At 45.2% G+C, this 23,184-nt stretch overlaps 1 protein-coding gene across 5 annotated transcripts in view; it reads right to left on the bottom strand.

Moving 5' to 3' along the window:
- Window positions 1-16,900, bottom strand: part of MAST4 (microtubule associated serine/threonine kinase family member 4) — a 216,539-nt gene extending 199,639 nt beyond the window's left edge. For all 5 annotated transcript variants that reach the window (XM_035099909.2, XM_060280257.1, XM_035099907.2 and 2 more), the window contains exon 1: window positions 16,178-16,900. In XM_035099909.2, the coding sequence (XP_034955800.2) occupies window positions 16,178-16,573 (396 nt within the window). In that variant the 5' untranslated portion in view covers window positions 16,574-16,900. The remainder of the gene's footprint in view (window positions 1-16,177) is intronic.
- Window positions 16,901-23,184: the final 6,284 nt, after the last annotated feature.

Consider the following 23,184-nt stretch of genomic DNA (forward strand, 5'->3'; position numbering starts at 1 on the left):
TCTTCACTATTGCTATTGCTACCATTCTACTTAGCAATGCAGCTAAATGGGATACTTAGAAATATGGCATCTATTAAGTATCATCTGCCTTGCTGAGGGGCAAAACATTCAGACTTCACTGAGTGCATTGAACCAGGGGACGCTTACAATATACCGTAACAAGAATTATTGAAAACGGACAAAGCTGGAGGCACTCACACATAGGAAATAGTTATCTAGGAACCATCACAACAGTAAATCGTATGGCCTCTAGCAAGCAAAAACTCCTTGAAATCCATGTAAAAGGGCTTAGAGGTAGCAACAATTAAATGACTCTTCTATTAATTTTAAGCACAATTAAGTGCTGCATACCAAGACATAATAAATTGTATTGGCTTTTCATCACAGAACATGGGCTCTTATTTTATCTTTTATTTGTCTTTATTGATAGTGACTGTAATAGAAATGATAAATTAATATTCCTGTTTTTTGGTTCACCCACTGATCTCTCAAGCTACTTCCAATCATTACACTTCCACTCTAAGCTACTTTTGCTGCATTTGCAGCACCGTAATGACCTCCCTGGGGCGCAAGGAGGTCCTGGACCCAGATGACAAGACCCCCCTCTCGGCCCCACTGATGTGGTCCAAAGGAAAGGAAAGGAAAGCTTGGCTGCAGGAGTTGCCAGAAGGAGGCATCTAACCGCCTTAGGGACTCTTAGCCTTTTCTTCTAAAGGTGTCTCACAAGGCAGTGGGTATGGATTGTTCCCTCAGGGTTTACTCCCAAAGCCATTATCACAAACTAGTATAGCCACAAAGCAGTGGAGGTTTATGCACACAAACGCTTATACCCAGAACAAACTTAGTTGGTCTCTAAGGTGCTACTGGGCAATTTTTAAAAAAATGATTTATTTTATCAGACTATATCTGCATCACATTATGTTCTAGCCACACTAATCAACATGACACAGCTGCTGTATATGGAGCCATTTGAAGCTCAGCACATTCAGTGTAATGCCTGTGGCCAAAGCCATTTTATGAGTACTTTTCTTTTAAAAATATTTTTAAATTATTTTTTCCCAAAACAGTTTCCCCAAATATATATTGTTATCAGCTATGCCTATGAAATTGTGTATTACGTGTTTTAAAGTTTTATGTGTTTTTAATCATTTTACATATGTTTTTGTTTTTGTTTTAATTGTATCATTTTATCACTTTGGTTTGCCACCTTGGGATCCTCTGGGAATAGGGTAGGATAATAATTTAATAAATGAATGTTCAACCCTTTCTTCCTACACTATTTCCCTCAAAACTGCTATTATATTACCTATATGGCGCTGTGGGTTAAACCACAGAGCCTAGGGCCTGCCCAGGGGCGTAGCCAGGATCAAAACTAGGGGGGGCAAGCCATGGTCGTTCAGGGGCGGGGCCAAGGCACAGGAGGGGAGGGGGCCACGAAGTGGGAATGTGGGCGGGGCTACAGGGCCAGTGGGCCCAATGACATTGTGGCGGCGGCGGCAGCGGCCACCTTGTGCTTCTGGGGCTGGCAGCGTTGGCAGCTACCCTGCTTGGCTGGAGAGGATGGGAGGGTCGGGCAGGCGAGAGGGGGTGGCAGCGCGGGCGAGGGCGAGGCAAGGCACGGCCGCAGCCACGACGGCTCCAAGGCGTTGCTGCATATCAGCATAATATTTCAACCATGTCGTGGGTTCAAGCCCCACCTTAGGAAAAAATTCCTGCATTGCAGGGGGTTGGACTAGATGACCCTTGTGGTCCCTTCCGACTACAATTCTATGATTCTATTGATATATTACCATAGCATATGCATCATTCTGCTTTCTTGAATTGTCCTACTCCTAGGCATAGCAGCCAACTCCTAGAGGCCTAGGTGCCTCTCCCCTCCCCCCCCCAATTACTGGTAAATACCGTATTTGAAAGAGTCACCCCCCCCATGTTGATGGGCTTTCTATGTGGGGCTTATCTGCCCCCCCCCAGTATTTTATTAAGGATGGAAGAGGGAGGGCAGGAAGGAAGAAATAGAGAGAGGGATAACTCATATTTTTGGGTGCCTCTGGGTGACGCTGTGATGCTGGAACTCTGCAGCAAGAGGAGTCTTGTAAGCAGCTTTCTCTCTGCTTGATTTACAGCAGGCACGTCCAACAGGTAGATTGTGATCTACCAGTAGATCACTGGATGTCTGTGGTAGATCACTGGTAGGTCACTGGCACCCCTAAAAAAAGCTCACCCAAAATTTTCCTCCTCCCTAAAAAAAGTTGAACTATGACCTGAAGCCCTAAACAAAAATGGGCCTCCCTCCCTCCTAAAAGAAGCTCAACAAGTTTGACCTAAACCCCAAAAAACAGGGCTTCCCTTCCTTAAAAAAACTCAACAGCTTTGACCTGAACCCCCCAAAAGGGGGTAGATCACTCCCAGTTTTTAACTCTGTGAGTAGATCAGAGTCTCTTGGGAGGTGGCCACCCCTGATTTACAGTATGCAGATGCAGGAGGAGGGGCAGACTGGAACACCTCTGCTTTTTATAAACATCACTGTGTCTATCAAAGCTACAGCCCCCCCCTTTCTTATTCACTTCCTTTTAGCCTTAGTCAAATTGAATCCTCTGCACCCTCATTAAATCGTCAATAGAACTCTTAATGTGATTCCTGAATGCTCATTAACAACTCCCACTCAAGAACAATAGGGTGAATTGGTCAGCTATCGAAACTTGCCTGGGGATATCTGCTCCATTGTCTTAACTGCTTAACTACTGGTAGCCACTTTGCTTTATTTATTTGATGTGTTTTTGTTACAGCTGTGTGCCCCCCCCCAGCAAGCAGAGACATAGCTGCTCTTGCTAAAGCAAAGCCCTTTCCACTTCAGTTTTTGGAGGGGAAAAGTGCTGGTTATGGTCTGTAAAATACATTAATTTTTTGCTTCTAGGGGGGGCAGCTGCCCCCTCCTGCCCCCCTGCCTACGCCCATGGGCCTGCCAAACAGAAGGTTGACGGTTCGCATCCCCGCGACGGAGTGAGCTCCCGTTGCTTGGTCCCAGCTCCTGCCAACCTAGCAGTTCGAAAGCACGTCAAAGTGCACGTAGATAAATAGGTACTGCTACAGCGGGAAGGTAAACGGTGTTTCCGTGTGCTGCTCTGGTTCGCCAGAAGCGGCTCTGTCATGCTGTCCACATGCCCTGGAAGCTGCCCTACACATGCTCCCTCGGCCAATAACGCAGGATGAGCGCTGCAATCCCAGAGTCGGTCATGACTGGACCTAACGGTCAGGGGTCCCTTTACCTTTACCTTTATATGTTCCCTTGCAAATCAAACGAGAACTTTGCTGGGATTTATAGATACTGTGACCTGAAAAATGAAATAGTGCCCAGATTGTGTAATATCTGGTCCTTTTTAAGACAATCTTGATTTCAATTTGCCCTTTAAAAAGGCAAGGCCAGTGGGATTTCAGAACCACTGCACACTGCATCTGAATACTAAGAGCAACCTGCCATTGACTTTCAATTACAGCTGAAATCACAAACTAAGCAATGCTTGTTTATAAGAGAAAACTAAAAAGTCTGTTACAGAGGTTTCAGAGGAAAATGAAGTAGGTCACAAAACAAAGATTTCAAACACATTTATAACATAGTGAAAGCAGTTTGTGTCATAAGAGAAACTGAGTATTAACCTCAGACACTGTTTCTCAACGAAGTCCTACTCACTGTTAGACCGATAGAAATCAATGAGCTTAAACAAAATAAAAAAAAATCCTTCCAGTAGCACCTTTTTTATTTTGTTTCGACTATGGCAGACCAACATGGCTACCTACCTCTAATGAGTTTAAAGTTACTTACGGTAAGTCTACTGAATTTAATGGAGCTCTTCCAAGTATGACTAATGTTGGATATCACTCAAAATGTGAATGGTTTTTAAAGTCCCTATCAGACTTGCAGTGGAGTGCCCCTGTGCCTCTACTCTCCCCCCTCGTCTTGGACCTTCTTGTGGAAGGGGGGGTACTGGGATGGGGGGTGGGGGGTTCTTCAATGATAAAAAGGACTGCTTCTTCTGTCCTACTGCACCTGGGGATTCTCTGGTGGCAGGGGGATCTCTAGGATTGGAGTGGGGGAGGAGGGGGAGGGTAATAAATGTTTTCAGATAGGTGTCCCTCCCTGCCTTAACTAGAGATGCAGGAGATTAAACCTAGGACTTTGGCCACCTCATGAGAAGAGAAGACTCCCTGGAAAAGACCCTGATGTTGGGAAAGATTGAGGGCACAAGGAGAAGGGGATGACAGAGGACAAGATGGTTGGACAGTGTTCTCGAAGCTACCAACATGAGTCTGACCAAACTGCGGGAGGCAGTGGAAGACAGGAGTGCCTGGCCTGCTCTGGTCCATGGGATCACGAAGAGTCGGACAGGACTAAACGACTAAACAACAATAAACCTAGGACCTTCTGCATTGCTCTACCAATGAAATATGTCCCTTCTCCCAAGTTGTTGTGTTTTATTTGGGGGGGGGGGAGAGAAACCAAACAATAAAATCTGCCTAAGTATTTTCTAAAACATGTAATTTAAAAAGGATGCATAAAGTGTTTGTCTCACTCTGCCATTGAATTCACAGAGTGATGCTGGTACAGTCACAATTTCTCATTCTAGTTTACTTCACAGTATTGTTGAGGGGATTAAATGAGGAATGATTTTTTTTTAAAAAAAAACCCTACTCTGTAAATGTTACCAATGTCTCTTACCCACCAGTTATACTTACTTATTTACCCCTGAATATCAATTTGCCCCCCCCCCAAGTTTGACAAATAAATAGTTTGTCACAGAATAAGCTAACAAACTCTGATCCTAGCACCAGTTTTTAAAAGACTAATTAGATGCCAAAAACTGATCTGGAAATCAGAAAGTAGCTGTCAAAAAACTAATTCAGTGCAGGATAAAACAAGTAGAAGACAACACAGAACTAATACACACAGCTGACACAGGCTCAAATTATTGGGCAAATACCTCCAGAGAGAAGTATAATGAAGAGAACAGTAAACTTCCACTAAAAAAAATGATTACAATATACCGTAGTTTTCTTCATTTATGCCAAGTGTTCATAACTGCAAATATTAGATGGTGGGGATGGGGTGGGATTTTCATATGGGAACAGAATGACTGATGACCCAACAGATGGGAAAGAGATATTCTAGTCTAACATTTGGCTCAGAACAATCCTCTGCTGTGTTGTCTGCTGTCAGTGTTCTACATTTTATAAAACAACACATTAGTTAGCATTTTTTCAAATGCAATTCTGCTCTTAACACCACTTACATCTTTCTTGACTGGGCAGGAGAACTGAGTCAGTATGTCAATTCTGCCAAAGTTTCTGTTCTGCTTCCTCCTCATTACCATACCAACACAATGGTTTTTTTTAAATGGAAGAAGGTGCTACGTGGTACTACATCAAGGTATGAGTGACTAAAGAGCTGTATAGGCTTCTCAAACTTATTAAATGTTGTCACCAAATAACTGAGACAATACTGCAGAATAAACTGTGAAGTTTCCACTATAACTGGTTTCAGGTGGCAAGTATGGTCACTTATAATTAGCCTTATTTTAGAAGATCAATTGCTCTGGACTAAAACTGTGTATGAATCATACTGCTCTAAATCAGGTAAAAGGTAAAAAAGGTAAAGGACCCCTAGACAGTTAAGGCCATTCAAAGGTGACTATGGAGTGTGGTACTCATCTTGTTTCAGGCCAAGGGAGCCAGCGTTTGTCCAGACAGCTTTCTGGGTCATGTGGCCAGCATGACTAAACCGCTTCTGGTGCAACGGAACACCATGACGGAAGCCAGACACAGAAACACCGTTTAACTTCCCACCGCAGCAGTACCTATTTAACTACTTGCACTGGTGTGCTTTCGAACTGCTAGGTTGGCAGAAGCTGGGACAGAGCAACAGGAGCTCACCAACATCACACGGATTTGAACTGCTGACCTTCCAATCAGCAAGCCCAAGAGACTCAGTGGTTTACCCCAACTTGAAGGGGATGGCCTCTTCCATGATTGAGAATTCCATGGACAATACAGAACAGCTGCAGCTAGTTTGGGAGTAAGACCTGGACCTCACTTAAAATGACCTCTACCAAGATGCAGAAAGTTACTGTACTCTGAAATCACTAATGGCCAGTAACTGGTGTACTCTGATAATATTGAAGTTTGCTTTCCTTATGCTGGAAAGTCTGGGGCAACAGAGGGACCTTCATGCACATGTGGTGTGGTTGCCCTACAACAAGGGTCCCCAAACTTACCGCACTTCGGGCCAGAGGGCAGGGGAGCACATGGGAGTGCGCGCCCACACTATTTCCGGTGCACCTCCGGGTTGCAAGAGCACCGGAAATAGCTTGTGCGCATGCGCACGGGCCTCCTCCGCCCCAGAAGTGCACCGGAAATGACACTTGCGCATGCACGCAGGCTATTTCTGGTGCTCCTGTGACCCAGAAGTGGGCAGCCGCACCAATAAGAGCGAGTGGTGGCAGTGGGCGGCGGGGATCGCCACGGGCCAGATAAATCGGTCCTTCAGGCCATAGTCTGGGAGTGCCTGCCCTACACTTTCTGTATTTTGGTCAGAGGTATTTCACAAAGTTTGTGACATCACTGATCAGAACTTAGAAACTGGATCCAGCAATAAAAACAATTGTCTTTGGACATTGATCTCAGTAGTGTATACAATTTTAGAGTTCTTTCTCCTTGTTGCAGTCCACAAGGAGGTAGATTGGTAGAATGCTTGTGCAGAGAATAATGAAGTGTGACCAATTTGAAATACTGAATGAACCTTGGTGTTTTGCTACCTTAACTAGCTATTTAATTTGCCCTGTCTGACTAGTGGGCTTTCCCTTCCGCTCTTTCAGTCTTATTTTGCTGTTATGTATCTCCAACCTCACTCACCAAATCCTAACTTACCAAAACAGTGACAAACCAAGAAGAAGAAGAGGAAGAAGAGGAAGAAGAAGAGGAGGAGGAGGAGGAGGAATTTGGATTTGATATCCCGCTTTATCACTACCCGAAGAAGTCTCAAAGCAGCTAACATTCTCCTTTCCCTTCCTCCCCCACAACAAACACTCTGTGAGGTGAGGGGCTGAGAGACTTCAAAGAAGTGTGACTAGCCCAAGGTCACCCAGCAGCTGCATGTGGAGGAGTGGAGACGCAAACCCAGTTCCCCAGATTACGAGTCTAGCGCTCTTAACCACTACACCACACTGGCTCTCACCAAGATGTGTGTGTTGCCTTTCTCTAACAATCTTTCTGAATTTCCGTATAGTTTCAAATTTTAACAATGTCTTAAACCAGTCTCAAGAATTATTACATTTCTCAAATTCTGTTGCATTCTTTTCTTTTGTACTTTGCAGTCATTATTCAAACACTAGATCTAATTCCTTCAGTTTCCGTAGCATCAATGTCTATTTTGTTAAAATGCTGCTAATGTAGTTCTTTGGTACTCAGATTACAAGAGAACAAGCAAAGGAGCACTGATGACATTGAAGTATATTTATGAAGTCGTTTGACATAGCAATTTATTTCAACACAGGTGTTCTTATCTCAAGTACCACACCACCATAAAACTTGAGAATGTCACTATTATACTCAACTATGCATGCACGCAGTGTTAGCTTTTACAGGATGCACTGTGAAAATGAACTTGAGATGAACATTTTTAAGTAGGAGCTACATACATCTTCAACAATCATAAAGCGCTATAATAAACATAGAACTATAAACATCAGTTAACTATGGACTTTAAAAACAATGCAGTATTTTAAAAGTGATATGACATTTTAAAATGTCAGAGCAGGCCATGTGGAAAAGTACAAGGAAAGTGATGAAGAGAGAACTTCCATGTGTGTGATTTTATGAAATCCTTTTTATAAAATACCAAAAGTTAGATCATTTATACCAGCACTGGGGAACTTGCAGTGCTCTAAATATTGCTGGTGTACAGCACCAGCATCCCTGACTATTGGCCATAATGGCAGGAACTGGTGTGAGTTGGAAGGAAATATCATCTTGAGGGTCAGAACTTCCTCATCTCTGATTTATATAACTGTCACTAAGATATTTGTAGGACAGACTATGTATTCCCCCATTGGCTGCTTGATAGAGTAAACACCACTGCAGTCTATTGGGTGCTATGTACAATTGTATGAGCTATTAACTACCACCGTAGAAGTTCACACAGGTTTCACAGTCACTTAAAATAACAGAAAAGGTTATTCACTTGCAATGCAATTCCATTCATGTCTATTTAGAAGTAAAGTCAATGGTATTTACTCCCTAATGAAAAGTGTATAAGATTGTAACCCAAGGCATTCCATTGCTAACAAAACATTCAAGTTGGCCACTTATGAAAAAAATCCAAAGCAACACTATAATGTTGTTGTTGTTGTGGCATTGTTACTTTGGTCCCTTTTGTTTTCTATATCTTGTAAGGTAGATAATAAGCTGTGTTTATTTAAACACATGGGCTTATTTTTCAGGAATCTTTGTTTAGAACTAATTATTTTATCATATTTGTATCCCATCAATCCTCCAAGGATCTAAGGATAGTTTACTTGAGGTTATCCTATTGTATCTTAACAGAAAGGTGAAAGTTAGAAACTGGATTTTACAACGACCATCCAAAGCAAGCTTCATCGCTGAAAGGGATATTAGGGCCAAGCTCTCGCAGTCCAAGTCCATCTACTATACTATACTTCAATGTAACAAAAAGAAAACAAATAGAAGGAAGGAGCTTGGAATAACATTGTTGGGGAAATAAATATATGGATGCAAATTCCCTGCATTTGCTAAGTAAGGAAAGGGCCTTAACCAGCCCAATGTGAATTTGTTATTCTGAGGTTAAACACTATCAACCACCAAACTCTACCCACAATTAGAGCAACCTGCCTGAAGTTCTGTCTAATTGCTCTTCTCCTTTGTTGTTGTTGTTTAGTCGTTTAGTCGTGTCCGACTCTTCGTGACCCCATGGACCATAGCACGCCAGGCACTCCTGTCTTGCACTGCCTCCCGCAGTTTGGTCAAACTCATGTTCGTAGCTTCGAGAACACTGTCCAACCATCTTGTCCTCTGTGCTCTTCTCCTTACAGATAACAAAACAGAGCGGAACATGGAAAAGCATCACTTTAAATAAATTTTCAGTCTCTAACATTGCAGAAATGCAGTGTTTGAGCAGGTAATTAGATCTAATAGATTGAAATCATGCCAACGCCTGCAGTTAGAGCTCCAAAGAAAAAGTATTTCAGCTGTCACAGTATTAGTGATCCTTCTAACTAACTAGTGACAGCTCTAGAAATAAGGCAGCTTTGTAGTTTTCAGTGTGGTTTCAAAAAAATATGCAGTTTGGTTTTCTTTCCAGCGAGTAGTAATAAATGGGTTGGCAGCAGATAAAAGAAAATAGTTAACAAATCTAGAATGCAATTACAATCAAATTCAATATTAAGGGAAATAGATGTTCCCACAAAAACTATGCAAACATGGGGGGGGGGGGCAATTGTTAATTTCCTAAAGGATGCATCTAGAAATACCAGTTAGTGTACTACATCAAAAGGCAACTCCTTTTGGTGATCACGGACATTAAGTGACAAATCACTGTGCTACTTGGTAATGTCGGGGTCTTATGTGTTAGGTCCTCCCTTCCTATAGAGCAGGCATAGGCAAACTCCGGCCCTCCAGATTTTTGGGACTACAATTCCCATCATCTCTAGCTAACAGGACCAGCGGCTAGGGATGATGGGAACTGTAGTCCCAAACATCTGGAGGGCCGGAGTTTGCCTATGCCTGCTATAGAGCATACATACAACCCAAATCTACACAAGTGGGAAACCGCACACTGATTTTCTTTGCTCTTCCTAGATACAAGGTGCCTCTTGAGTTCTCACTATCATTGGTCTTCCCATGTCTCAATGAGACATTTTCAAAGCTATAGTCAAGACCACTTAGGAGTGGGGGAAGTTTGCCATCCTGCCTCATGCTGTTAGCCACCAATATTAAAAACAGGGAACAAGTTTTGCCCCACTTCAAGAGAATAACTAACTACTGAAACTACAACTAATCCAGAATGCGGCAGCTAGGCTGGTGACTGGGAGCGGCCAAGACCACATAACACCAGTCTTGAAAGACCTACATTGGCTCCCAGTACGTTTCCGAGCACAATTCAAAGTGTTGGTGCTGACCTTTAAAGCCCTAAATGGCCTCAGCCCAGTATACCTGAAGGAGCGTCTCCACCCCCATCGTTCAGCCCAGACACTGAGGTCCAGCGCCAAGGGCCTTCTGGTGGTTCCCTCACTGCGAGAAGTGAGGTTACAGGGAACCAGGCAAAGGGCCTTCTCGGTAGTGGCACCCGCCCTGTTGAACACCCTCCCATCAAATGTCAAAGAAATAAACAACTATCTCATGTTTAGAAGACATCTGAAGGCAGCCCTGTTTAGGGAAGTTTTTAATGATTGATGTCTTAATGTATTTTTAATCATTTTTGGAAGCCTCCCAGAGTGGCTGGGGAAAGCCAGCCAGATGGATGGGGTATAAATAAATTGTTGTTGTTGCTGCTGCTGCTGCTATAGAGCAAGCATTTTTTTCAGACACTTGCTGATATGCTGCACCACACATAGCATGTGATTTTTCATAGGGAAGTTGTGTCACCAAATACCACCTCTGGTTCTTCCACCTCAGAGGAAAGAGGCCTACTTTTCTAACCATACCACCAAACATCTCTGTCACCCAATCACCTGCTGGTACCAACAGTGGTCCAACGAAAAAGCACACACCACAAGGTGATGAAGGGGAAGAGGCAACACTAGATGCGCAGTGGCAGAGAAGCCAACCTGAAAGTAGGCAGAGGATCACTCTTGGTCCCCAGATTACTGTTTGCAAAACACTGGCTTACACTATTACAACAACTTATCTAGTGTTGCCCCTTTCTCTGAAAGAGTTGTGCTGCCATGGGCGTAGATGGGCGGCAGGGGGGCAACTGCCCCCCCGAAGCAAAAAATTAATGTATTTTACAGACCATAACCAGTACTTTTCCCCTCCAAAAACTGAAGTGGAAGGGGCTTTGCTTTAGCGAGAGCATCTTGGTCTCCGCTTGCTGGGGGGGGGGAACATAGCTGTAACAAAAACACATCAAATAAATAAAGCAAAGTGGCTACCGGTAGTTAAGCAGTTAAGACAATGGAGCAGATATCCCCTTTCAGGCAAGATTTATAGCTCACCACTTCACCCTATTGTTCTTCAGTGGGAGTGGTGTTCCAGTCTGCCCCGCCTCCCGCATCTGTATACTGTAAATCAGGGGTGGCCACCTCCCAAGAGACTCTGATCTACTCACAGAGTTAAAAACTGGGAGTGATCTACCCCCTTTTGGGGGGTTCAGGTCAAAGCTGTTGAGTTTTTTTAAGGAAGGGAAGCCCTGTTTTTTGGGTTTAGGTCAAACTTGTTGAGCTCCTTTTAGGAGGGAGGGAGGCCCATTTTTGTTTAGGGCTTCAGATCATAGTTCAGCTTTTTTTAGGGAGGAGGAAAATTTTGGGTGAGTTTTTTTTAGGGGTGCCAGTGATCTACCACAGACATCCAGTGATCTACTGGTAGATCACAATCTACCTGTTGGATGTGCCTGCTGTAAATCAAGCAGAGAGAAAGCCGCTTAAAAGGCTCCTTCCTCTTGCTGCAGAGTTCCAGCATCGCAGCGTCACCCAGAGGCACCCACAAATGTGAGTTATCCCTCTCTCTGTATCTTCCTTCTTTCCCTCCCTCTTCCATCCTTAATAAAATACTGGGGGGGGGGGCGGATAAGCCCCACATAGAAAGCCCATCAACATGGGGGATGACTCTTTCAAATACAGTGGAACCTCGGTTTATGAACACCTCGGTTTATGAATTTTCGGTTTATGAACGCCGCGGACCCATCTGGAACGGATTAATTCATTTTCCATTACTATCAATGGGAAAGTTCGCTTCAGTTTATGAACGCTTCAGTTTATGAACAGACTTCCGGAAGCAATTACACCCATGCTTCAGTTTATGAACATTTCAGTTTAAGTACTCCGCGGACCCGTCTGGAACGGATTAATCCACTTTCCATTACTTTCAATGGGAAAGTTTGCTTCAGTTTATGAACGCTTCAGTTTAAGTACTCCGCGGACTGTCTGGAACGGATTAATCCACTTTCCATTACTTTCAATGGGAAAGTTCGCTTCAGTTTATGAACGCTTCAGTTTATGAACAGACTTCCGGAACCAATTGTGTTCATAAACCGAGGTACCACTGTACAGTATTTACCAGTAATTGGGGGGGGGGAGGCACCTAGGCCTCTAGGAGTTGGCTGCTATGCCTAGGAGTAGGACAATTGAAGAAAGCAGAATGATGCATATGCTATGGTAATATATCAATAGAATCATAGAATTGTAGTCGGAAGGGACCACAAGGGTCATCTAGTCCAACCCCCTGCAATGCAGGAATTTTTTCCCAAGGTGGGGCTTGAACCCACGACATGGTTGAAATATTATGCTGGTATGCGGCAACACCTCGGAGCCGTCGTGACTGCGGCCGTGCCATGCCTTGCTCGCCCGCCCTGCCGCCCCCTCTCGCCTGCCTGACCCTCCCGTCCTCTCCAGCCAAGCAGGGTAGCCGCCGACACTGCCATCCACAGAAGCACAAGGTGGCCGCCGCCACGATGTCGTCGGGCCCGCTGGCTCTGTAGCCCCACCCATGTTCCCACTTCGTGGCCCCGCCCCTGAACGACCATGGCTTGCCCCCCCCCTAGTTTTCATCCTGGCTACGCCCCTGTGTGCTGCTATTTGTGGATCCTGTGACTTTTCAAAGACCTTATGTTCAAACCCAGGGCTCACCTTTAGCCCACACATGAATTACAGGACCAATTTTTAACTTTTTTCCACTTTGTATATGGTATGGTTGTGATGCTGTTGGTGCTAACCCACCTTAGGTCAGACTGCAAGCCAACAGTTAAAGATTCATGTTTTAATGCACTCTTCTATTACAGAATTCCTTTCTTAACAACAGTCCTTGCCACTTAAAGGCAGCAGAAGCATCAGAGCAGTTTTAAATGAAATATGCACCACAGCAGATATAATGACAAATGGCTTCTATTTATACTGGCAAACTGAGATTTATAGAAATTTTATTAGTCATATTTTAATTTATGAGACTTATGAGAAAATAATTCTCATTATGTGTTCTTCCACTTTTAGTATTGGCCCCTAGTACTAGGATTTGATCACTGCATTTGGACATAACAACTCAGGCGGCTCCCCACTCCTCCCCTGGCACTGCCACATGGCATTGAACACAAGCTTCTCCTTCCATTTTACATTAGCTGTAATTTAGTATGTTGCCCATAGTCTAAAGTGCAGTTATTCTTAATTATGCTTAATGAAAACAAGCCTGGATCATAAACAATATTTGAAGTTGGCTGGCTTCCATTAAACTAAGTTAAGATTAAACACAGTTTATCCAGGTGAGGAAAACACAGCAAACTGCAGTTACGGTAATCAAAAAGAAACACTAACTCCTTTTCACTGCCACATCTTACAGGAGGGGAAGGCCACAAACATTGGAGAAAGCTAGACTTGTTCTTATGTCAAGCTATGACTAAGAACCAATCCAGACAACGCCTTACTTTTTTCACATACTTCCTACTAATGTTGGCCAGGCCCAACAGTTTTTCCTTAACTATAAAAAGTTTGAGAGCTCCATTTAAAGTCAGAAATAGCTCTGTTCTACCTGAGTAGATATCCATTTGTTTATCTACTGCATATCATAGGCCAAGCATAGCATACGCTTAAGGTTCAATTTCAACCATGAGCAAATTTGCTGACTGCAACACAGCTGTGAAACAATACATGATAGCAATGTACACCAGAAACCTAACTGTGAAGTGACCTGGAATAATTAGTGAAGATAGTATAAAATTATACTGTATACCCAATAAAAAATTGCTTATGTACAAAATGGAGCAGTGAAGTTATGGCATCAGCAGTCACTTTATCAAAAATAAAGCCAGATTCTATTGCTGTCCCATTATTTTATCCATTCTAAGCTTCTTGCTCGAAATGGTTAACATTCATTGGCCATTCTGAAAATTAGAGGATGTAAACTACAAAAGGAATCTGAAAGTATACATCACCTGAGACACTTGTCACTAAAAAGTATTACCAGTAGTTGTGAAAGTGCTCACACTTCACATTAAACTACACTTTCTCATATGCATGATATTGACACATGCTGTTTTATTAATTTGGACATATCATTTTTCAAAATTCAGATATGAATGCATGTAGACTAAAGTGTGTGAGCACTTTCACACAATAGATCTATCACTTGCAAAATTACCCATTATTCCATAAAACTATGCTGTTAAGCTCTTCCAAGATTACTGTCAACTGTAAGCCAGTTATGAAATGAATGCTTGACACTAAGTTCACATCCTAGCAGCTATAACATACAGAAGCAAAATCCACAGGAAAAGAAGTTTTTCTACTCTGGTGTAGACTTAAGTTACTAGCAGTGTTTGAAACTCCCATGGTAGATGCGTTTTGCGACAGGAAACTTCCATTAGTGCAAGCAAATTCTGAGCTATGGATGCAGTACCGCACCTAAGATTTCAGATTAAAACTGCAGAGTGGAAGGAAAGGAGGACCTTTTTCTGCCTTCCCACTTCCAGCTACACTCTTAAGACCACCCCTCTTAAGAATATCAAAGGGGTGGACAGGGGAAGGGCTAGATGATATGAAAAATGAACATAATATTTCAACTGCAATGCCATTTGTTTTCAGCTTTGTATTCTTGTTATTAAAAAGTGCTCCTAGACTTTTTGTTGTTGCACCCATAACCTACATTTAAGGTGCCATTTAGGTCCTAGCTTTCATACCTCAGTTTCTAACACTGGTTACTAGGAACAGATATTGGGGCTACCTGTCTGCAAACACTACCTACCTACCCACCCTAGCACTATGCACCTGCTCAGGACCATTTCCTAGTATTTCCGGCTTTGAACCCCTAGCATTTGAGAACAGATGCCAAGGAGCACTGGCATAAACTAAATCCTGTTTCCCTACAATCTCAGCCCTTCTCTAGAACAGAGGGAAGCTTAAAATAGAGTTGTGTAACCTTGCAACCTAGTTCAGCCACTCAGGCAAACAGATTCTTTATTCAAAGAGGGCAGTGGCCAAGTTTGTGAACACAGAAGCAGCTTTCTTTGCCTAACCAGAGTTTTAAAAAGGATACAAGGCCTCTCTGCACATCTGTAATTCTTAATTACAGGCCCGGTCTTCAAGAGCTGCCACCCATACACACATTCACCCAAAATTCCTTAAGTTTCAGGACTCTCCAGTTAAAGCTACTGCCTCCTCACCAAAACTAAAGTAGTATGTAAAGACACTCGTGTGCAATGCTGACTTCAGAGGAATTCCTCTGGAATTTGTCTCCTGTTCACAAAGATTTCTGCCCCCAGAGGCTGCCTCCGTGAAAAGAAGCACGAGGCATGCTTATGTTCCACTTCCAACTATGTTATCCTGGGGTTCTAATACAGCCAAGCTACCGAAGACCACAGCAAGGCTATGACAACGAGCGCTCGGGCTACAAAAGCACAAGCCCCCTGCTGGGGAAAAGAAGATTTCAACTCTGCTGCTCTCGGGACAGTTTGCTCCGCGGCTGTGCCGTTTCAAGCAGCCACCGTGCACCAAGCACGTTGACGGTCGCTCGCTGACACCTACAATACAAACACGCGCTGGCTGAGCATTAAAGGGACTCCGAGGCGCAACCCGAAGGGGCGGGGAAGGAAGCAAGCTCCGGGAGCCTCAATTGCGGCAAGCCGCAGGGAACGCGGAGGAGGAGAGACATAAACACAGCCCCCTAAGTCAACCTGGGAGGGGCAGGCTCGCCCGTCAACACCGGGCAGCAAGCCCGGCCCTGGGCGAGCCCGAGGGGGGAGAGGCTGCAGCGCGGCGGGCGACGTCCAGCCACCCCACTTCCCGCCACAATTGGCCAGGACTCGCCCCGTGGGCGGCAACCGTGAGGCGGAGGAGCCTGCGGGCGCCGTCTTCCCTCCGCCGCCGCCGCACCGCCCCTTCGCACACGTCTCGGCTCACCCCGTCGGCGGGGAATGAGGTCTCCCTCCCCACACAGGGCGCGCACACGTATCCACCCGGCATCCTCGCACCTCCTCGTCCTGCTCCTCCAGCGAGGCGTCGCTCTCGGGACGAAAGAGACCGCCGCCACCGCCGCCACTAGCCGAGTCCTCTTCCTCCTCGCTCCCCCGACGGCGCTGTCCCTCGCCGCCGCCGCCGCCGCCCAACACATGGTCCTCCTTCTCACCGGCGAGGGGGAAAGCAGCCGCCATCGCCATCACCGCCACCTGCCGCTCGTGGGTGCCGCGGCTGAGGGGGGCAGCCCGGGCGAAGCACGTCCCGCCGAGCTGCCCGGCTGAGGCATCGCCGTCGCCCTCCTCGGAGAGAGTTTGCGAGCCTGACGAGCTGGAAGAAGAGGACGAGACCCTCCGGCCGCCGCCGTAATCTTGCCGTCGCTGCTGCTGCTCGGCGGAAACTTTCTCGCCCATCGCCGCCGCTAAGTGCTGAGGGGAGACAACCGCCGCCGCCGCCTGGGCGGGTCGAGGAAGAAAGTCAGCCGCCCGCCTTTTCCAGCAACGGCAGCAGCAGCATCCTCCGCCGGGAAGGGGAAAGGGGAACACCCGAGCCGAGGCACCGCCTAGCGGCTTGCTGCTGCTACCCGCCGCATCGCCCGCTGTCCCAAGCGCGGAAACGCCGCCGGCTCGGAAGCTTAGCTGCTCCTGGGAGGCAGCAGCGGGGAGCCTGAGCTGGGGCTCCGGGAGAGCAGCCCGCTGCCTCCGCCGGCCCCTGAGAGGGCTGCCGCCTTCCGCGGACCTGCCTCCGGGCCATGGGCGGGGGGTAAACGGGCAGCCCGCGGAGCCAATGGCGGAGGCGGTGGGTGGGCCCTGCCGAGGGAGGGCTCGCGAGCCCGACGCGAGTGAGCGGCAGGTAAGAAGAGCGAGGCGGGGTGCGCGAGGAAGGCGTGGAAAACGCCGCCGCAAAAACAGAGCGCGAGGCGTGGATCCTGCGCGCGCCCGGACTTGGGAACACGCCCTTTGAAAGCGGCGGCGGCGGCGGCAGCGGGACTGAGACTTCAGCTTTCCATGATAACGTTATTAATCAGTGCCTGGTATTGCGCTGCCCCGCTGCAGTTTTGTTTTTTGCAGGCATAACCTGACAGCGAGTCCCTGTACCCACTGATACGTTATTTATTCACGCGCCGCCTTTCTACCAAAAGGTATGCAAGGTGGTTTGCAAATATTTGTAGTAACGACCCCTAAGAAGTCTCGAGGTAGCCGCCGCAAAACTTACTTTTGAGTAAAGCTGCTAGCTAGGGACTGGCGTGTTAGGCGGTAAAGCTAAATCTAGAAATAATCCCATTAAGGTGGGTTCGCTTCCCGCGGCGCTTGATTGGGACCTGGCAATAGAAAGGGATGGGTTTGGCGCGGGGGGGGGGGGGGTGCAAGGGAGTTGCGGTTCTACAACAACCGTTTTGCGGGCGTGTGTGCGCGCATAATCGGGAGCACGATTTCGGGAATCAGCGGCTTGTGCCAAATGGGCTCTCAGATTCCCCCCACAGCTGTGGAGCTGGCTGAGTGGCCTTGGGCGCCTCTGTCTCAACCTCACCTACTACAATTGGCTCCATGCCGAGTCTAAAATGCTATTTGGAACTTATTGGGGGGCATGAAAATGATATGCATTAATAAATACCGGTAACCCATCTGGTTAGCAGGTTATTTATTTATTTAAAAATCACAATATTCTCTCGGAGATCGTCTTCACTATTTCAAAGGCAGAGGTGGGGAACCTTTTCAGCCCAAGTGAATCCTCCTGAGCAATCTCTCAGGGACCACTTTATTTATTTATATGTGGCTTATATGTCTAAATAGCAGGCAGTCAGTAGCAGGCAGAGACAGATGCAAAAGTGAGGCTGGAGGTAAGGACTCTTACCTTTCTACAGGTGCTTATGTTCCAACCATGCAAAATCTGGAGGTTTCTACTCATGCCTGTCCATCCAAGAAGTATCACAATAAGGGCAAAAAGCACTCAAGGGAGATCAGTCCAGAGCCAATGGCCTGGGATAGGGGGGGGCATACCTTGAGGAGTGTCCCAAGTGCTTGCCTGGGTGTCTGCAGAAATAATTCAGGCGGGAGGGGGGGCATGTTTGTGACTTGTACCTGCAGGTTGCTGTCTTACAACAACTGAAGCCCGAGCACCTCATGGTGCTGAAGAGAAGCAGTGGTGATTTAATGTATTGTATGGGATTATACATTTCAGAACTAACTTCTAACAAATTGCTTTATTTGTCCATTTAACAATAACAAAGTAAGGCGCTTGTCCATAGAACACTGTGGGATGCCAAACCAAATAAAAAAAAAACTAGCTTGGCTCTGTTGGATGCCAGGCATAAGGTCTGAAGCCAGACAGACTTTTTTGTTGTTGTTGTTAATGCCTATCCATCCATAACAAAGAAAAACACAATACAAAGTGGGTCACTTGTTAAACAAAAACTGGAGTCTTCAAGGGTCTTGGCCAAAACAGTCAATAACAAGGAGTTACTTCTAAACATGTTGACTAGCTGGATGGCTACATTAAAATAAATACATTTAGGATTCAGGTGAGGGAGCACCCATGAGAGCTGGCTAGAGAAGCCTAAAAGGTAAAGGGACGCTTGACCATTAGGTCCAGTCGAAGACTGCTCTGGGGTTGCGGTGCTCATCTCGCTTTACTGGCCGAGGGAGCCGGCGTACAGCTTCCGGGTCATGTGGCCAGCATGACTAAGCCGCTTCTGGAGAAACCAAAGCAGTGCACAGAAACGCCGTTTACCTTCCCGCCGGAGCTGTACCTATTTATCTACTTGTACTTTGATGTGCATTCAGCGCCTAAGCTAGAAATTCCCTACCCCTTGCTCTAAGGCAGGGGTCAGAAACCTTTTTCAGCCGTGGGCCGGTCCACCGTCCCTCAGACCATGTGGTGGGCCAGACTATATTGGGGGGGGATGATGAACGAATTCCTATGCCCCTCAAATAACCCAGAGATGCATTTTAAATAAAAGGACACATTCTACTTATGTAAAAACACACTGATTCCTGGACTGTCCGTGGGCTGGACTGAGAAGGTGATTGAGCCGCATCCGGCCCCCGGGCCTTAGGTTGCCTACCTCTGCTTTAAGGAATGCTACAAGAGGTCAGTAATCGCTCCTACGGCCCCTCCCAAAATTTGAAATACGTAGCACCCTTGTGTAACTTGAGCCAAAGATTAGCTACAAAACGTATTTTCAAAAGAATAATGGAAGAGACTGCTTATAACCAAAAACATTTTCGTTTGTTTTTTTACCAGCGAGAGTCAAACTACACATGGGGAGGGGGGTCCATATTAGTGATCTCAGTTCTCCACATCCTAAAACTGTAATCAACCCTACACAGGAATCTGTACAGAGGAACAGATGATGCCACATCTAAACTGCAATTTGGATATTACTCGACCAAATTCAGGACTCCTCCTATCCTGTTTTCAAGGTTTTTTTCTTTTAAGGGAAGATGTGTGTACCCTCCATAACCCACCTCTCCATCCCTGCTCCCGCCACCCATGCATCCAAATGAATTTAAATTTCAGTCCCATTACCTTTCATTTCAGAACTGGCTTAATGCCTCCTTTTAATTTCAGTCCTCTTTTTATGATCAACCCACTCCTTCAATATGAGATAAATCACACATCACTAATGATGGGAGATGTCCCAATCACCATCTCTTTACATATAAAAGATATAGATTGGATTATAGCAACTTCTTAACGGGTTTATTAAGGTAAAGTAGTAAAATTCCACTTATATGAGAAATTTACCCTCCCCCCCCCAGATTACAAATGATAACCAGTCAAGCAATATCAGGTGTGTGTTTTTAATGTTCCTTTGATGCTATTCTTTTCCACCACTTTTACCAGTGGAAAGTGAGAGAGTTCAGAGGTCGCTTTTACTTGTCACAGACCCCCAGATACAGCAACTGCAGTGGTGGAAGAAAAGGGAAGGCTAAGCGGACTAGGAGATGAAAAGGAAGCTTCCTCATGGGCAACAGCCTACTTGGGAGTAAGAGGTAAGTCTCATGAGCAAGGCAAGGGAGGCAAAGAGTGGGAGTAGCTGAAAAGGTACATACAAAAGTCAGAGTAATGAAGAAATTGAACTTTGTGGCTGTTTCCAGGCAGGAAAGAAGTAAGGAAGTACAGGGTTGCTATTTTTATTTGTTTATATAGCATATTCAGTGTGCATAGTGCCTTAACAGAGTGCAAGAGGACAGATCTTGGCTTGCCACAACCGCATGAATATACGGATTCCCAGAGAGGCTCCTCCCCAGTCTTTTTTTAATCCCACAACACACTGAGCTAAACCAAGGTTTGACTTAGCTTGTGAATAAGCTTTATCCTTCCTAAACACAATCGGCACCCAAGGTTTAGTCTTGGTTCGTGCAGTCCCAGTAAGCAGTCTCAGTGACATTCAAACCAGGCCCCTGGAAAGTATGTCTCTCCTCTTATTGATTCACTGTAAAAGGAATAAACAAAAGCTGTCCCTTTGCTTCATGTATTATTCAGCATTTGGAAAGGAGTTTGAACTTAAACTCTAGCAGTACAATCCTATGCATCTCTATTCAAAAGTCACTCCCACCTTAGTCACTTCTGGCCACATGACCCAGAAAACGCCGGCTCCCTCAGCCTTTAAAGCGAGATGAGCACCACAAACCCAGAGTCGTTCACGACTGGACTTAATTGTTAGGGGTCCCTTTACCTTTTTTACATGTGTGTAGGGATGTTTTACATGTGTGTAGGGATGTAGCAAGGGGACACGGGTGGCGCTGTGGGTTAAACCACAGAGCCTAGGGCTTGCTGATCAGAAGGTCGGCAGTTCAAATCCCCGTGACGGGGTGAGCTCCCGTTGCTCAGTCCCAGCTCCTGCCAACCTAGCAGTTCGAAAGCACATCAAAGTGCAAGTAGATAAATAGGTACCGCTACAGCGGGAAGGTAAACGGCGTTTCCGTGCGCTGCTCTGGTTCGCCAGAAGCGGCTTTGCCATGCTAGCCACATGACCTGGAAGCTGTGCGCCGGCTCCCTTGGCCAATAACGCGAGATGAGCGCCGCAACCCCAGAGTCGGTCACGACTGGACCTAATGGTCAGGGGTCCCTTTACCTTTAGGGATGTAGCATCTTGGAATAACCATACAGAAACCAAAGAATGTACAGAAGAAGAAAAAGTAATGGTGAGCGAAGGTAAGTAGCCTGAACCTTTAAAAGGATCTACAGTTGCACAGTGGAGGGTTGTTGCCACTGTTGTTGCCAGCAATGCCACAGTGCAGTGGGTTTGAGGGAGGGGGAAAACCACACACCTTACCCCCTTTTTCCAGGGTGGGGGAAAAGTTAGAGGATCTAGTGTTCTTTCCTTCAGATGCACACATTTTCCCCAACACACACAACTTGCTGTTAAAGGCTACTACTAAAGGTTGTTAAGAACAGAACCCATTGACAAAATTGGATATACAGTATTTAGCCAGAATAAATGTTAAAGGTGGGGTATGATATGGTGTTTTGAAAGGTTAAAGCCTTTCACCAAGAAAGAGAGATTAAAATGTGTCCCCTATTGCCAGTTGGGCCAGAGCAATCAGTAAATACACTGTTTGGAGGTAGTTTTGGTTCCCAATTATTGTCATAGTAGGTTTTCATAAATCAAAACTAAAAAGTACCAGCTTTGTACAGTGAAATCCTGTGCATATTTACTCAGGAGCAAATCCCACTAAATTGACTGGGTGCACTCATAAACATGCACAGGATTGCAGCCTTTAAGAATAGTTCCACACGTATCCCCTTCCTTTTGGAGGGGGTTCTAGAAACCCAAAGGAAAATATGCCACAGAAGTCTTTTTGAGAGCTAATGATTGCCACTGGGACCACATTCTAGTAATATATACCGTATATTACTAGCTGCAGAGGTAAGGATTTTTTTAATGTTGTGACTAGCCTAGTATGCAAATAAACACAGGGTTTGGGTATTTGGATTTACTTCAGGACTTGAATTAAACGACAGTTTATAGGTTTAGCCCACATCATTCAACTAAGTTCTAGTCAAAGTAGACCCATTGAAAGTTCATATATCTACTTTGATGATAGGTTGGTTAACTATAACAGTAACTCTTTTGACACAGCCAAAAAAACAAACCACCCCTCTCTAAGAAGGCATTATATAGAGAATGAACAAATAGCATACCTGTGTCTACATAAACACACATTTGAACCTTGTACTTATTATTAGTGGAGGTTTTTTGTTGCATTGCTCCAATAGGATGGAGGGCTAAATAAAGCCAGGGATGTGATGAGGCCAAAGGGTAGCACTTATGAAAATAATGAAGAGAGCTGTGTTGCAGGGGAAATCCTCCTGTATAATGTTAAAGGATCCCAAGAGTAATTTGTTTTAACATACTCATACTCTCCTCAGCAGGCAGACTCAGTTCTGTTTCATTATATTATTAGCAATAACAGAAGCAGCACTGGTGTGGTGCCAAGAGGCATTAAAGAGAATTCCAGGCCCATTGTAACTTGGATGGCACAGAAACATAATAAAATATAGTAGCTGTTCCAGTGACCTTACAATCTAATTAGGGCAAGATTGAAGAACGGTGATGATAAGCATTTGGGACTTCAGATACAAACAATTTCAAAATAATGTTTCCTGAGCTGGTTTTGAATATACCTCGAGTTAGAACTTAACAAATAGGTACTGTTACTTGCACTGGAGTTGGCATTGATATGCCAGTTTTGCCTTCTACAATGCAAAGATAATGCTTATTGTCATTCCTTTCAGGTAGCTGGGCTGGGGGTGGCCCTTGCAAAGGCCTTGGAGAGCTGCTGCCAGTCAGAGTAAACACTACTGAGCTAGATATGTTCTTTAACCAAGCATTTGGCTGATTGACATTCAAAGCCCTCTTACACGTGTAGTTGTGGAGGGGGGGGTTATTTGTTTGTTTTTGGTCTTATTTTTATTATGTATTTTGTGTTTTTGTATTGTAATTTCCAGTAGTCTCAGTAGAAGACAGTTTCATACATTTATATATTCAACAATTGACTGATATTAATAATGATGG

Source organism: Zootoca vivipara, chromosome 11 (genome assembly GCF_963506605.1).
Source record: "Zootoca vivipara chromosome 11, rZooViv1.1, whole genome shotgun sequence".
Classification (NCBI taxonomy): Eukaryota; Metazoa; Chordata; class Lepidosauria; order Squamata; family Lacertidae; genus Zootoca; species Zootoca vivipara.